The following is a 17002-nucleotide window of genomic DNA, read 5'->3' as shown; positions in this document are numbered from 1 at the left end:
AAGATCTTCTTCTCTGTCTCTCCTCTCTGTATATCTGACTTTGTAATAAAATGAATAAATCTTAAAAAAAAAAAAGACACATTAAAAAAAAAACCAAACAGAAACACTTAAAAAAAAAATTACATTTTAAAAATTACCAGGTCTTAGATATTTCTATAGCAACAAAAAATGGATTAATACACATAACTGTATCTGTAAATCAATTGGAAACTCCTAAATTTCTTTTATCAATCCTAGATTGTTGATGTATTGTTTAGATGTTTATTAATAAAAAAGGAGGTATTATGTATGTGCCCATTATGCACTATTTTATGTTATTATTTTAATACTCATAAAACCAGTAATTATTATTTACAAGGCTGAGAGAGATGAAGTGACTTCCTTCAGGCTTTCAAGTACATAATTCTTGAGCAACTACTTTGTACAAGGTCCTGTTCAAGATACTAGGGAAGCCCATAGTGACAAGGTCCCTGATGAAATTTACATTGGATCTGGGGCAGGGAGAGGGGGACAATACACAATGCAATCAAAGACTGTAATACTACAACATAAATAAACAGGGTCCCGAGACAGAGACCTGTACGAGAAACACGCTTTAGCTAAGAGTGGTCAGGGGCTGGGCATTCGGCACAAGAGCTAGGCCACTGCGTGGATGTCTGCCTCTCCTTTGGGAGTGACTGGGTTCAGGTACTGCGTCCACTTCTGGTCCAGCCTGTAGCTGATGTGCACCCTGAGGGCAACAGGCCATGGCCAAGTGCTTGAGTCCCTGCAGCCAATATATGAAGACAGGAACTGAGTGCTAAGCTTCTGCCTTTGGCTTGGTGTGGCCGTTGTTGGGGAACAAATCAGCAGATAAAAGAGCTCAGCATTTCACATTAAAAAAACAACTGTGGTTAGGAAAGCCCTTTTTTAAAAAAAAAAAAAAAGAGAGATTTACTTTCTTTTTATTGCAAAGTCAGATATACAGAGAGAAGGACATAGAGAGGCCCGTTTTGGTTAGGTCCTTGTGGAGATATTGGTGAGCCACATCTACTGAGAGAAGGTAGCAGCAACTGGGACCGGTGCGGCAGCTTAGCAGCTAAAGTCCTCACCTTGAACGCACCCGGGATACCATATGGGCACCAGTTCAAATCCCGGCAGCTCCACTTCCCATCCAGCTCCCTGCTTGTGGCCTGGGAAAGCAGTCGAGGACGGCCCAAAGCTTTGGGACCCTGCATCCGTGTGGGAGACCCTGAGGAGCCTCCTGGCTCCCGGCTTCGGCTCGGTGCAGCTCCGGCCGTTGCGGCCATTTGGGGAGTGAATCATCAGACGGAAGTTCTTTCTGTCTCTCCTCTCTGTATATGCAGCTTGCCAAGAGAAATAAACAAATCTTTAAAAAATAAAGATAGCAACTGACTCTGCGGAACGATGTCTGAGCTATGGATGCAGGTGTCTTCTCCAGAGCGGCGGGTCGGAAGTCAGTGCGTGACCACGAAGGGAACAGGAGAGCACCTAGCCGTCACCTGGCGACGTCCACAGCCCGGTAGGGCCAGTGAAGGGCAGAGCAGCAGCTCCAGGGACGGCTCTCGCACTGAACTCCCTTCCAGTACCGGCCGAACCATTGTACTCCAAGCAGCCGCGTTCAGTGCACAGCTCGCCTACGGAACGCCAGAGGCCCGGCGAGCGTGAGGCATGCTGGGAGTTGTAGGCCTACGGCGCGCGGACCGGCGAGCGTGTGTAGGCGGGCGACGCAGGCCCCGGTGAGCGCGGCATGCTGGGAGTTGTAGGCCGCCGGCGCGCCCCGAGTCACCCTGACACTGTGAGTCGCTACAAATCCGACCCGGTTTTCCGGCTTGGAATCGTGTCGCCGTGATGGCTTCTCGTCATCTCAGTGCCTTTTCCTTAACCATGCGGTACACTTCCTAAGTATAACTGCACGGCTCTCCCGGATCCGAGGTCCCGGCTTTTCATCTCGCTCGGGCCACGCCCCCGTGACGACGCGGCTTCCCATGGTGCCTGGCGCGCCCGCTCTGCTATTGGCTGGGCGACCCGGCTCCTATTTTCAAATTGAGGCGCCGAGTCGTTGGTCGGGTCGGGGCTCAGTGGAGGACCGGACGTCCCGGCAGCTCGGGCTGGTCGCTCCCCGCGCCGCGGCCACCGTCCTGGGGGAGAACCCCGAGCGAGCAGGGCAGCCAGGTACGAGTCCGTATCCGAGCCCCTCGGCCCTCCCGGCCGCCCCCCGCCCGCCCGCAGCCCGCCTCGGCCTTTTCTGTTTGGGGGCGAGGACGATCATGGCGTCGCAGGCGAATTCGTCCGCGAAGAAGAAAGACGAGAAGGGGAAGAACATCCAGGTGGTGGTGAGATGCAGGTAGGAACGGGGTGACGGATGGGGTCGCTCCGTTTTTTTTTTTTTTTGGAACCTCTTTGTTGGTCGCCCCGCGTGTCGTGAAGCTGCTGTGAGAATGCAAAGCTGGAAGGGAGAGGGGTTGTGATGAAGGCTTGTCAGGGAAAGCTCTCCGGAAGGAGGAACCGGAGGAAAGGTGCTGTTGGACCTGTCACTTTCGGACGCTCGCCTTTGCAATTTGTCACTTAGGAAATCGAGCGGCAACCCTCCCCTGCAGGTGTGGGCGCACTTGCCTTGTCTCTCCCATCCCCTTCATGTCTTAAACACCCGTGATCGCCGGTCGGCTCTGTCTGTTGAGGGGCAGCGCCCTCCTCTCGGCTAGACAGCTGCACATCCCTGTGCTTCTGGCCTGAAAAATGCAGTGATAAAGTGAGTTGCTTTCCAGAACAGCGAGGCAACTTGAGGATGTGCTGGTTGTGCTGCTTGTTTCTGTGCTAACCAGAAGAGATAGATTTTAGGATGTTTCTTTCTCCTCTAACTGGTGCCAAGCAACACCTCCATTTTAAAATGAGCTGGTAGAGCAAGAGCTTACTTGTAAAAAGAAAAGCTGCTTAAGCAGATTGAGTTATCCAACTTTTTAGATGCTTTCCACGGTGTGTCAGTTATTTTAAAAAAAAAAATCTATCAGCAAATTTCTTAGATTGTTGCCATGACTTGACTTGTGGATGCTTTTTTAACTAGTTGTCAGAGAGGAACTTTGTTGCTGACCTGAAATAGAGGTAAGGATGCATAGCAGTTGCACACTGGAGGCTTAACAAAATAGTAACTTGCTTTATTTGAATATTTGGGGGGGGGCGAGAAAAGCACCTACAGTGAATGCAAATTTTAATTTATTTTGGTTGCTTAATGAAGCCAGGCAATATTACCTTTTCTGTGTGGTTTTACTTCTTTTTAAAGTGTTAATTACAAAATCCTTCAGGCTTACTAGGTTATGAAGAACAATGTAGCAAATGTTTGTGTAGCTGGCCCCCAGAGACTGTCCCTGCAGCTGGAGCCTCCTGTGTTCCCTGCCCCATCTCCCCTCCCTCCCTTCATCCGCCTCCGGACCTTATCTTGAACTTGATGCTTGATTAGCCTCACTCATTTCAAGCCTTGCCTTAGAAGAGAGTTCTATGATCAACAATAACACGTGTTAAAGTTGTGTCTAATATTAACTATAATTTCAGTATACAGAGATTTTGCTTCTCAAGTTTGCGTCTGGCAGTAGACTTTTGCACTAAACTTTGAGTCAGCGGCTCTGAGTTAGGAAGCCGTGGTAGATTGGCCAGTCTTGTCTTGTAAAGGTCCCGGATAAGCACACGTGTGGTGTAACTAAAATTCTACACTTTGCAGACCGCATATAGTCTCTGTCTCGTTGTCCTATCTCTTTTTTTTTAATAACTTCGCAGCTGTCCAAGTTGCTCTTAGGTCTTTGGCAAGACCAGGGCCCGGTTTGCTCCAGCTGTGCTACTGGCTACCTTTCCGATCCCCCTGAGAACTACCCACCCTAATTTTTTTTGTCTACTCTTTATATATTTTTAAAGATTTATCCATTTTTTTTATTGCAAAGTCAAATATACAGAGAGGAGGAGAGACAGAGAAAGATTTGTCCAATGATTCACTCCCCAAGTGAGCGCAATGGCTGGTGCTACACTGATCCAAAGCCAGGAGCCAGGAACCTCTTCCAGGTCTCCCATGCGGGTGCTGGGTCCCAGGGCTTTGGGCCGTCCTCGACTGGCTTCCCAGGCCACAAGCAGGGAGCTGGATGGGAAGTGGTTCTGCCAGGATTAGAACTGGTGCCCATATGGGATCCCAAAGCACCCATGGCGAGGACTTTAACTTCTAGGCTACTGTGCTGGGCCCTTTTGCCTGATCTTTAAATTGTGTTCCAAATACACATAGAACATATCATCTGAACTCTCTTCAAGTGTGTGATTCAGAAATATTAAATAAGTTTATAATATTGTGACTTATTACACCATCCTTTTCTGTAATTGTTTTCTTCTGGAAAAACTCAATTGTGTATTTATTGAACAGTGACTTCCCCTTTCCTTCTCCCCATAACCCTTTGCTAATCACAGTACTTTATAGATGCAAACGGGTGCTCCCTGGCCCTGGGCACTAGTGGGAGTGTGGGGTCAGGGGTCAGGGGAAGCCTTGCAGTTTCTCCTCTTTCCCCACTTCCCCACCCTGGGCATTTGTCATCCCCCTATCCCTTTAAACAAATGGAGTCCTAGTACAGTTATCTTTTTGTGACTTACGTTACGTAACATAATGTTATCCAGGTGCATGCTGTAGCTGTCGGGGTTTTTCTTTCTTTTTAAGAAATGTGTACCATGTTTTATTCATTCTTCTGTCAATAGACACAGTTTTTAGGTTATTGCTAAAAATGTTACCTTCATGCATGCCACATATACTAAAATTGGAACGATACAGAGAATTAGCTTGGCTCTTGCACAAGGATGACACGCAAATGCGTGATATGTTCCATGTATTATATAAGTAGAAGTTTATATAAAATATATATTATATAGAAATAGAAATTTATATTAAAATATATATATATATAAAATATTACCTTCCTGGACACAATGGGTTAATCTGCCACCTGGGACTATAGCATTGCTTCTTATTCCTTTTAATTGCTTTATTTACACCTAATATTTTTATTTCTTTTTTACTAGTTGTCCTCCTCACACTTACTAGGTTAGAAATCTCCCTGAGAACAGGAAATCGGTGTTTGGCAGTTTTTTTCTATTTTTGTACTTTGCTTTGTTCTTGCTATATTCCCAGAGTCTAGTACTTGGTGACTTTTGTGGGATGAAGAATTAGCACTTTCCTCTAGGAGAGAACTTTCTTCCCTTCCTTTTCAGTCTCCCCTCATTGTTTAACTGCCCTGAGCTTTTATGTACTGGTGGTGTGCAAATAGATGGGTTTGTTGTGATCAGTAGAAACTTTGCAATTTTGCTTTCTTTCTCCTTCCTTCTCTCTCCCTGTCTTTTCTTTCCCTTTTTTTTTTTTTTTAGAATTTATTTATTTTTATTGGAAAGGCAGAGATATGGAGACAGAACGGTCTGCTGGTTCACTCCCCTCATGACTGCAGCTGCCAGACTGGGCCAGTCCAGAACCGGCAGCCAGGAGCCTCTTTGATGCCTGTGGGTGCAGGGCCCACATGCTTACATCATCCTCTGTTGTCCTCCCAGGCCATTAGCAAGGGCCTGGATCAGAGTGAAGCAGCCAGAACTCCAACCCAGCACCCGTGTGAGATGTTTGCACCACAGTCAGAGGTTTCATCCTTGGTGCCATGGCATCAGCCCCATGTAAATTCTAATTGGAGAAGTCTGAGTAAGAAAACAATGGTGTGGTAGAAGGGGACCCTGACCCATTTGCTTGGGCAGTATAGGCCTACTCCTGTTGCTGCATTTGAAAAATGGGGCTGCTAGTGTTACCAACTTCACAGTATTGTAGGGACCAGGTGAGTTAGTTCACTTCAAGTACCCAGAACCATGAGTACCTGGCGTACAGTAGGGGCTTGACTTGTTAGTTATTTCTGTCTACTTCTGACTTTGTGTCAGATATTGACTGCTAGATTAGTATATTAAGAATAGCAGAAATACAACTCTATCTATGTTTGGCGTTTTGTGCAAGTTAAATTCTGTTAGCATCTATTCTAAGAAACTGACAAAAGTATGCTTTATGTATCTTCAGAATAAGCCAATTTTATTTCTAGAATTGAGGTCCTTATAATTCTAGTATTTACTTTTGCAACATTGTTTAGTACCCACCATTGACAGTATAGTCTCAACTTCACATTTAACATTTCTCATTTTGTTAATTTTTAAAATATTTACTTAAGCAGGAGAGAGATGGAAGGAGCTCCCACTTGCTGGTTTATTCCCCAAATTCCCGTAACTCCTGAGACTGGTCCATCCAGATATCCCACGCGGATGGCAGGGAGGAAGGCTACCTGAACCATCATCTGCTGCCTTCCAGGGTCTACACTGGCAGGCAGCTAGGGTCAGGAACTGGGACCCTGGATAGGTGATGGAGGCTTCAAGATCAAATGCCTTTTCTAATTAATGTAGGCAGTGAAAATGTCATTGATAACCTGATAATTGAAAGTTCTTCAATAATTTTGTGTATCTTTTTTATAGACCATTTAATACGGCAGAAAAGAAAGTTAACGCCCATTCAGTGGTTGAGTGTGATCATGTACGAAAAGAAGTGAGCGTGCGAACTGGAGGATTGGTCGACAAGAGTTCAAGGAAAACATACACTTTTGACATGGTATTACCTTCTTCCTAAAATGCTGCCACTTCTGAAGTATCCGCTAATGTAATCCTAACATATATGTTTTCCTAGAGAAATGATACACTTATACATTTTAAATCTTTCTTCAAGTATTCTAGTGGGTGGAATTGGTATATTTTAAAAATTATTAGAATGAATAATTTTGAATTTTTAATAATTTTTATAGGTTTTTGGAGCATCTACTAAACAAATTGATGTTTACCGAAGTGTTGTCTGTCCAATTCTGGATGAAGTGATTATGGGCTATAACTGCACCATCTTTGCGTAAGTGGACACTATCTCTCTAGTTGTTGAAAACATTTAGACTGTTGTATTTGCTTTAAATTAAACGCTTCTGTTATTCTTGACAGATATGGGCAAACTGGCACTGGCAAAACCTTCACAATGGAAGGTGAAAGGTCGCCTAATGAAGCGTACACCTGGGAGGAGGTATTTATTGTTTAGAACATGTTTTGTCACTACTGTGGCTGTTTGTATATCTGAAGGGCTTATTGTTTGTTTTAAGGATTGAGTTGTTTATTTGAAAGACAGGCTTGCAGCTAGAGGGGGAGAGGCAGAGAGAGAGAGCGACAGAGACACAGAGAGAGACTGAGACTGACTGAGTTCCTTTCAATGGTTCACTCCCCAAAATGGCCACAACAGCTAGGACTAGATCAGAATAAAGCGGGAAGCCGGGAGCTTCTTCCAGATATCCTACCTGGATGCAGGGGTCCAGGTACTTGGGTCATCCTCTGCTTTCCTGGGTTCATTAACAGGGAGCTGGGTCGGAAGTGGTGTAGCCATGGCTTGAACTCGAGACCGTATGGAATGCACACAATGCAGCCTGCAGTTTAACTTGCTGCACCACAACACTTGCCCCACTACAGCTAAAATTTAGTTACATAAAACCTGTTTGAGCATTTGTCTTTAAAAAGAGGTCAGAGTACTTATGTCAGAAATAAATTTAGGGGCCCGGCGCCGTAGCCTAGCGGCTAAAGTCCTCACCCTGAACTCCCCAGAATCCCATATGGTCGCTGGTTCTAATCCTGGCAGCTCCACTTCCCATCCAGCTCCCTGCTTGTGGCCTGGGAAAGCAGTTGAGGACGGCCCAATGCTTTGGGACCCTGCACCCGCATGGGACACCTGGAGAGGTTCCTGGCTGTTGGCTTCGGATCGGCGCAGCACTAGCCATTGCGGTCACTTGGGGAGTAAACCATCGAACGGAAGAGCTTCCTCTCTGTCTCTCCTCCTCTCTGTATATCTGACTTTGCAATAAAAAAATAAATAAATAAATAAAATAAAATAAATCTTAGAAAAAAAAAAGAAGCACAAAGTTTGCTTGGTGAGGACCAACATATATGACAGAGGTAATCGGAGCAGGGTATAGTAGCGCCTCCTTATTTGTGGGACATCCTTTTCTTTTTAAGATTTATTATTTTTTAAAGATATTTTCATTGGATGGGCCCGGCGCCGTGGCCTAGCGGCTAAAGTCCTCGTCTTGAAAGCCCCGGGATCCCATATGGGCGCCAGTTCTAATCCTGGCAGCTCCACTTCCCATCCAGCTCCCTGCTTGTGACCTGGGAAAGCAGTCGAGGACTGCCCAAAGCTTTGGGACCCTGCACCCGCGTGGGAGACCCTGAAGAGGTTCCTGGTTCCCGGCTTTGGATCGGCACAGCACAGCACTTGGGGAGTGAATCATCGGACGGAAGATCTTCCTCTCTGTCTCTCCTCCTCTCTGTACCTCTGACTTTGTAATAAAAATAAAAATAAATCTTTAAAAAAATATATTTTCATTGGAAAGTCAGATTTATAGAGAGAATGAGAGACAGAGAAAGATTTTCCATGTATTGATTCACTCCCCAAGTGGTTGCAGCGGCTGGGCTGAGCCGATCTGAAGCAGGAGCCAGGAGCTTCTTCCAGGTCTCCAACATGAGTGCAGGGTCCCAAGGCTATGAGCTATCCTTGACTGCTTTCCCAGGCCACAAGCAGGGAACTGGATGGGAAGTGGAGCAGTCGGGATATCAACCGGTACCCATATGGGATAGGTGTGTAGTTAGCCACTAGGCTATCCTAGGCACATTATATTATTTAAATATAAGCTATGTACATACTTCTCTATAGTTTAAAGCACATAAAGATTATGTATTATACCCAATGCAATGTAAACACCATAGAAATATTGATAGCACTGTATCATTTGGGAAATAATGACAAGAAAAAACTCTACATGTTCAATATATATGTTTTTCCATATATTTCCCTTTTATAAAAAGTTCATTTATTTGAAAAGTGGAGTTCAATGAGGCAGAGAGAGAAAGAAGGTCCTCCATCCACTGGTAAACTCTCCAAAAGACTTCAGCAGCCATGGCTGGACTAGGCTGTGGCTGGGAGCTTAGAACTCCTTCCAGATCCCACGTGGTTGGCATCAGTCTTCTGCTGCCTTCCCAGGCTCATCAGCAGGGAATTGGGTTAGAGCTGAGCAGCTCAGACGTGAATCCATGCTCATACGAATGCTGAGCCTTAAATCACATGCAACAACATCATGTGTCTTTCAAGTGCATGGTTGGTCGAATGGGAGTTTGTGTAGTCCATGAACACAGAAGCTAACTGTGCTTATGTTTAAATGTACATTGAAGCTCTTGTTATTTGGATAAATATTGTACTCTTTCATTTTCATTAATATTATCATTTCAGGATCCCTTGGCTGGTATAATTCCACGAACTCTTCATCAGATTTTTGAGAAACTTACCGATAATGGTACTGAATTTTCAGTCAAGGTATCTCTATTGGAGATATATAATGAAGAGCTTTTTGATCTGCTTAATCCATCTTCTGATGTTTCTGAGAGACTGCAGATGTTTGATGATCCTCGCAACAAGGTAACTGAGTCTTTGAGAATAAAATGTCTCTAAATTTTCATGTGTGAGGCCTTGAAAAGTCATATGCAATTTGTAACATACCTAATGGATTTTTTTTTTAATATTTGATCAGAGAGGAGTGATAATCAAAGGTTTGGAAGAAATTACAGTCCATAACAAGGATGAGGTCTATCAAATTTTAGAGAAGGGGGCAGCAAAAAGGAAAACTGCGGCTACCCTGATGAATGCATACTCTAGGTAAGAAAGCCATCCTCTCTTCTTTTTTATTATTTTATTTTGATAATCTTTACAAAGTTGATTAGGGCACAAAGGGTCAAGGGCAACAGGAAAGTGGGTAAGACCATTGTTTTCATATTATAATTTTTTTTTTTCTAGATCTGGGGTTAGGGGAGAATAAAGGGAGAAGCCCCTCCCAGCCTCCGCCATCCTCTCTCTTTACCTTCATGTTCCTGTCAGGCGTTACAGGGTAGGCCTGTGGCACAGCAGTGAAGTCACTGTTCAGGGTGCCTGCATCCCATGTTGGTGTCCCTGGTTGGAGTCTCACATGCTCTGCTTCCCACCCAGCTTTCTGCTAATTCACATCCTGGAGGTGTCAGAGGATGGCTAAGTTCTTGGGTTCCCACCACACAAATGAGAAACCGGGATTGAGTTCCCGGCTCCTGGCTTCAGCAATCTATTTCAGGCACTTGGAGTATGAGCTAGCAGATGGAAGATCTCTATCTGTTTTTCCAAAAAAAAAAGAAAAAGAAAATAAATAAACCAAAAATTTTGTAAAAAGAATTAGCAGTTGAGGAGAAGTCATTGAAGTAGTTAAAGGAATCTGAATTACACAGCTAGGTGTTGTGCTGTGGCAATTGGCTTGAGGTTTATATGTTGGGCACTGGTAATGAAAAAATGTCAAAAAGAACAAAGCAAGTTGGATAAAGTAGAAGTCTATTAAATCTTTTTTACTTTTTTTTAAAAAGATTTATTTACTTTTATTGGAAAGTCAGATATACAGAGAAGAGGAGAGACAGAGAGGAAGGTCTTCGTCCGATGGTTCACTCCCCATACGGCCACAACGGCTGGAGCTGAGCCAATCCAAAGCCAGGAGCTAGGAGCTCTTCCAGGTCTCCCACACAGGTGCAGGGTCCCAAGGCTTTGGGCTGTCCTCGACTGCTTTCCCAGGCCACAAGCAGGGAGCTGGATGGGAAGTGCAGCAGGGCTGCCAGGATTAGAACCGGCGACCATATGGGGTCCTGACATGCTCAGGGTGAGTTCTTTAACCACTACACTATAGCACCAGGCCCTACTTTTTTTTTTTTTTTTTTTTGGTTAATAGAAGTAAGTTTGTTTATATGAAAGGCAAAGAGGAAGAGACAGATTTTTCATCTGCTGTTTCACTCCCTGGATGGCTTCGAAGACTGGTGCTGGGCCAATCTGAAGCCAGGTGCCTGGAGCTCTTTCCAGGTCGCCGTGTGGATGGCAGGACCCAAGTATTTAGACCATCTTCCTCTGCTTTCCCAGGCACTGGTGAAAGTGAAACAGATGGGACCTGAACTGGTACTTGCTCCTCTGGAGTGTCAGTGTCTTAGGCAGATGCTCAGCCCTCTGGGCTGCAATTCTAGTAGTCAATTTTAACCAATTTGAGTATTTTTTGTTACAGTGATACTTCTTATAAAGTTGTTTTAAATAGCATGAAATACTGTAAAGAAAATTAAAAATTACCGTATTGTTCATTATCTGTAATGTTAACAAACATGATGATTGCCTGCAAACGCCATTGACGCTGTAAAAAAAGGCTGTGTTTGGTCAGCTATATAATTTTTTTTTTTTTAAGATTTATTCATTTTATTACAGCCAGATATACACAGAGGAGGAGAGACAGAGAGGAAGATCCTCCATCCAATGATTCACTCCCCAAGTGAGCCGCAACGGGCCGATGCGCGCCGATCCGATGCCGGGAACCTGGAACCTCTTCCGGGTCTCCCAAGCGGGTGCAGTATCCCAATGCATTGGGCCGTCCTCAACTGCTTTCCCAGGCCACAAGCAGGGAGCTGGATGGGAAGTGGAGCTGCCAGGATTAGAACCGGCGCCCATATGGGATCCCGGGGCTTTCAAGACGAGGACTTTAGCCACTAGGCCACGCCACCGGGCCCAGCTATATAATTTTTGTTTCTCTTAAATAGAAGTTGAATGTCAGTATTTACCATAAGGTAGACTTTTGAACACTGTGTAGTCACTGGGTGATTATCTTGTAGCATTTCATTTAATGTTTCTGCTGTTCGAGGGAAGGCGCTACCTATTACAGGTGACATTGTTAGAAGTAAAGAAATAGACGTTTTATGTGGTCACAATAGTACATGGAGGGGGAGTAGTTTGATAGCCTGCCAGGTGTTGTTGGAATATGTCATTGTCACACATTCCTGAGATCCTTATGGGTAGGAAGATTGATTGAAAGCCTTCTCTTCTGATACAGGGGCAAATGTCTTTACCTCAGATCACATCCAGTTTTGGAAAGTGCCTGAGAATGCTTTCAGGGTATTTGCAACTGGCCTCTTAACAAGGACTCCCGTGTAGGCAGAAGATACCAGAAAGTAAAAACCTGAAAAGTCTGCTTCTCTTCTGTCTTCCAATTCCTATCAGTGCTTCCTGTCTAATAATTTCTTTCTCTGCCCTTGTTATTTAGAGCTTCCTTTCCCGTTTTCAGTGTTTTGTAGGAAGTAAATGTTTACATGATGATGACTGGGCAACTTCATCTTGTTTTCTAGTCGTTCCCACTCAGTTTTCTCTGTTACAATACATATGAAAGAAACTACAATTGATGGAGAAGAGCTTGTTAAAATTGGAAAGCTGAACCTGGTAAGTATCCACCTTAATACCACTGTTTCATTCTTGACCACATCATAGAGCACATGAAAATTTTGTACTTCTAGACCACATTTTTGTAGTCTGGGTTAATAACTTTGAAGAAGAAATTTGTTAATTATACAAAAGTCTCGTTGCTCTCTATTTAATACGTTTTGTGTGTATGAGAATGAAAGTAGTTGAATCCAAATCTGGTAGACTAATTTCATTTTTTTTTTTAATTAAAGGTTGATCTTGCTGGAAGTGAAAATATTGGCCGCTCTGGAGCTGTTGACAAGAGAGCCCGGGAAGCTGGAAACATCAATCAGTCGCTGTTGACCTTGGGGAGAGTTATTACTGCTCTTGTAGAGAGAACACCTCATGTCCCTTATCGAGAATCCAAACTAACGAGAATCCTCCAGGATTCTCTTGGGGGACGTACAAGAACATCTATAATTGCAACAATTTCTCCTGCATCTCTCAATCTTGAGGTAAACCCTTGGAAGGAAGCTGCAAGTATGGCAACCATAATTTTTAGTTAACTCCCACAGGATCACAAGTTTTGAGAGATCATTTACTGATTTCATTCTGTGCTACAGTGTATAAGAATCTGGATGTTGCAAATGGACATATATAGGAAGACACTACTTAAAAAATGATCTTTGTTTTTTTCTGGCAGAGTTCTTACTTATTGAAAGAGTCACAGAGTGAGGAGGACAGAGAGGCCTTCTGTCCTGAGATTCATTCCCCAAGTGGCTGTAATGGCTAGGATTGACAAGGACCAAAGCCAGCAGCTTCATCCAGTTTTCTCCCATGCATTACAGAAGCCCAGGCACTTGTTAGTATCATAGAGGCTGCTTAGAGACTACTGAAGATTGAATTGGGAATTAGGGGAAAACCAAGAGAATCAACAAGGTGATAAAATCTGTTATTTTCTTGGCATCATCTGCCTTAAACAGAAGTTTTTATGTACTCTGAAATTCCTCTTTTATTTAAAGCATTTTTTTTTCAAGATCTTAGTTTTTTTGGTGAGGCAGAGGAAAACACAGGCAGCCAGAGTTCCAACCCAGTAGTTCATTCATCAAATGCCCACAGTGGGTGGGGCCAGGGTTCCCAACTGGGTGGCAGTGACCCAAGCACTGGAGCTTTCAGCCCTGCCTCCCAGCATACTGATTAGCAGGAAGTTAGAATCAAAAGCAGAGCTGGGACTCGAATCCAGGCATTCTAATATATGATGCAGAAGTTTGGACTTTCATTCTAAATGTCCTCCTTTACTCTCTGCATGTTTTTAAAATGTTTGTTTCTTCATTTGTATTTGAGAGGCAGAGAGAGTGATACCTTCTGGCTGCTGATTCAAACCACAGATGCCTGCAGTAACAGGAACTGGGCTAGCCTGAAGCCAGCACTCTGCAACTCCATCCAGGTTTCCCATGTTGGTTTTAGAGACCCAAGTGCCTGAGCCATGAACTGTTAACTTACTAGTATCAACATAAGCAAGAAGCTGAATGAGAACAGAAGTGGGGCTAAAAACCTACACCTTCCATTTTATAATGCAGGCATCCCAGACATCAGTTTAAATGTGTGCCACAACACCCATCCCATCCTCTTTGTTTAAAAAAATGTTTATTGAATTATAATTTCCAAACCAGACAGTTCACCCATTTAAGGTGTAGTAATTCTCTGATTTTAGTATGTTCATAGAATTGTGCCATTCAAATTATGAATGTTTTTATTATCTCCGAAATAGGCACTTTACTATTTAAGCAGTACTTTTCATCTCATGTTCCTCAGTTCCAAACTTAGGCTGCTTCTTTTTGTGTCTATGTATTTGACTATTCTGGATATTTCTCTTTTTTTAAAACATTTATTTATTTTTATTGAAAAGTCAGATATACAGAGAGGAGAAGAGACAGAGAGGAAGATCTTCCATAGATGGTTCACTCCCCAAGTGACCGCAACGGCCGGAGCTAAGCCAGTCCGAAGCCAGGAGCCTCTCCAGGTGTCCCATGCGAGTGCAGGGTCCCAAGGCTTTGGGCTGTCCTCAACTTCTTTCCCAGGCCACAAGCAGGGAGCTGGATATGGGAACCGGGGCTGCCGGGATTAGAACCGGTGCCCATATGGGATCCCGGCGCGTTTAAGGCAAGGACTTTAGCTGCTAGGCTACTGTGCCAGGCCCTATTCTGGATATTTCTTACAAATGAAAGCATATATGCTCTGAAATACTAACCTGGGAGCATATGAGACAGTGGTTAAGAAGTTTGGGATATTTGAATCCCGTGTGTCCTTCCTGGGTCCAAGTTCTGACTCTGACTGTGGGTTTCACCTTTCTTCCCTGGAGTGCACCAGGTACTTGGGTCCCTGCCATCCACATGCAAAACCCAGATTGAGTTCCACACTCCTGTTTTTGGCTGGGGAAATCCTAGTTGTAAGTGTTTGAGGAGAAAAGCCATTTATTCCTCCGTGCCTCAACTCTTGTTCTGCATTCATTGAATTTAAAGCTTGTCTAAGGGAAAAAACTATTGGATCTGTTTGTCATAGAGATAATGTCCCTGGAATTGAAGAGAATGAAAGAAAGATAAGAATCGTTTGAATTGCTTCCTTTTTTTTTTTTTTTTTGATTTATTTATTTTTATTTGAAAGGTGGAGTTATATATAGAGAAGGAGAGACATAAACAGAGAGAAAGAGAGAGAAACTGATCTGTCTGTTGGTTCACTCTCTAAATGATCTCAGTGGCTGGAGCTCAGAGTCCAAAGCCAGGAGCCAGGAGCTTCTTCAGCATCTTGCCACATGTGTGCAGGGTCCCAAAAGCTTGGGACATCCTCGACTGCTTTCCCAGGCCAATAGCAGAGTGGGAGCGGAAGTGGAACAGCTGGGACTCATGGAATGCTGTTTCCACAGGCAGAGGCTTAATTTGCTATATCACAGTGCAGTCCCAAATCACTTCCTTTTTAAAGATTGGGCATAATAGTCTTAATGAGTGATTTTTAGATTAATTATAACAAATTATTATATAGTATGCATTGTATTACACATTTATTAAAAAGTATGTTTTGTATCATTGAATTCCATTATTGGCTTAATATCTTCAGTAACCTTTTCTTTTGATGACAGGAAACCCTGAGTACATTGGAATATGCACATAGAGCAAAGAACATACTAAATAAGCCTGAAGTTAATCAGAAACTCACCAAAAAAGCTCTTATTAAGGTACTTCAGAACTTTTGTGGTGTAATCTGATTTTATTTAATTAATGTGAAAATGGGTAACTGAAACAGATTGCTCTTTTACTTGTTAAACGAGATTTGTTAAGTTGCCTGTGGCATGCTTTTTATGGGTGATTTTAACTTAATATGATAACGTTAAAATGCTTCTTCCTATCAACTGAGTTGATGCCTTAACAATACTTGCAGTTACTTACCTTTATAAAAAAACTTGGAATGTATATGCCTATTCTAAGCATACAAAAATTTTTTTAAAGATTTCTTATTATAGGAGCAGATTTACAAAGAGAAGGAGAGACAGACAGAGTTTTCTGTCTACTGGTTCATTCCCCAAATGGCCCCAATGGCCGAAACTGAACCAATTCAAAACCAGGAGCCAGAAGCTTCTTCCTGTTCTCCTATATGTGTGCAGGGGCCAAAGGCTTTGGGCCATCCTCCACCGCTTTCCCAGGCCATAAGAATTGAGCTGTTTTGGACTTGGAATAGCCAGTACTTGAACCCGTGCTCTATGGAATGTTGGTGGCAGATTACCCTGTTGAGACACCGCACTGGCCCCTAATCCAATGCTTGTTGTATGTTTATAGAATAGTATACCACTATCGTTTCATATATTTTTTAAAAGATTCATTTATTTTTATTGGAAAGTCATATCAATATTATGGAGAGAAGGAGAGACAGAAAGATCTTCTATCGTTGATTCACTCCTCAAGTGGCTGCAATAGCTGGAGTTGAGCTGTTCTGAAACTGGGAGCCAGGAGCTTCTTCATGGTCTCCTACATGGATGCAGCGTCCCAAGGCATTGACCCATCCTCTACTACTTTCCCAGGCCATAAGTAGGGAGCTGAAAGGGAATTGGAGCAGCTAGGACACAAACCAGTGCCCGTACTGGATGCTATGCTAAGAGGTGGAGAATTAACCAGGAGGGCCATTGTGCTGGCCCTAATTTGGGAGTTCTCAATATGTTCTAGATGCTCATCTATTACTGCAAAGAAAAGTTTGCAAATATTTTCTGCAAGTACATAGTTTATCTCTGTCTTCATGGAGAGCTGAAGTTTTTGGTTCTAGTATGGTCCAGGGAATTTTCCCCCCCTTCATTTGTATGGACCCAATTCTGGTTACTTTGTTCCATTGACTTTCTCATGGAACAGTGAGTCATTCTTCCCCAGTATTACCTGACTCTGATTACTGTGCTTACATATAATTCTTGCACTTGGATGGACAGTTTAAAAGGAAGTTCATTATAATGAGAACGTTCAAAGGAGCTTTGAAAACTATTGAGAAACTTTATTAGTATTTCTGAATGAACTAATACTGTGTAGTTACTTTTATCATACTTTATGTTTTAGAAACGCGGGGGCGAACATCATGTTTTATTTGCTGTATCTTCCCAAAATTGAATGAAAGCAAAGTACTAAATTGACA

The 17002-nt window shown here is 43.3% G+C and overlaps 1 protein-coding gene and 1 non-coding gene across 2 annotated transcripts in view; both read left to right on the top strand.

The window, feature by feature from the left end:
• Positions 1-2006: 2006 nt before the first annotated feature.
• The window catches only part of KIF11 (kinesin family member 11), a 42294-nt gene continuing 27298 nt past the window's right edge, over positions 2007-17002 (top strand). The window contains exons 1-9 of the mRNA XM_004583359.4: positions 2007-2347; positions 6517-6649; positions 6840-6937; positions 7024-7102; positions 9347-9532; positions 9645-9769; positions 12283-12373; positions 12607-12849; positions 15471-15566. Of these exons, the coding sequence (XP_004583416.2) occupies positions 2271-2347; positions 6517-6649; positions 6840-6937; positions 7024-7102; positions 9347-9532; positions 9645-9769; positions 12283-12373; positions 12607-12849; positions 15471-15566 (1128 nt within the window). The 5' untranslated portion in view covers positions 2007-2270. The remainder of the gene's footprint in view (positions 2348-6516; positions 6650-6839; positions 6938-7023; positions 7103-9346; positions 9533-9644; positions 9770-12282; positions 12374-12606; positions 12850-15470; positions 15567-17002) is intronic.
• On the top strand, positions 4754-4859 carry LOC118759472 (U6 spliceosomal RNA). The gene has a single exon (XR_004996207.1). It is a non-coding gene; the product is annotated as a U6 spliceosomal RNA (small nuclear RNA).

The sequence above is a fragment of the Ochotona princeps genome, chromosome 13 (genome assembly GCF_030435755.1).
Source record: "Ochotona princeps isolate mOchPri1 chromosome 13, mOchPri1.hap1, whole genome shotgun sequence".
Lineage (NCBI taxonomy): Eukaryota > Metazoa > Chordata > Mammalia > Lagomorpha > Ochotonidae > Ochotona > Ochotona princeps.
This window is presented reverse-complemented; position numbering and strand designations above follow the sequence as displayed.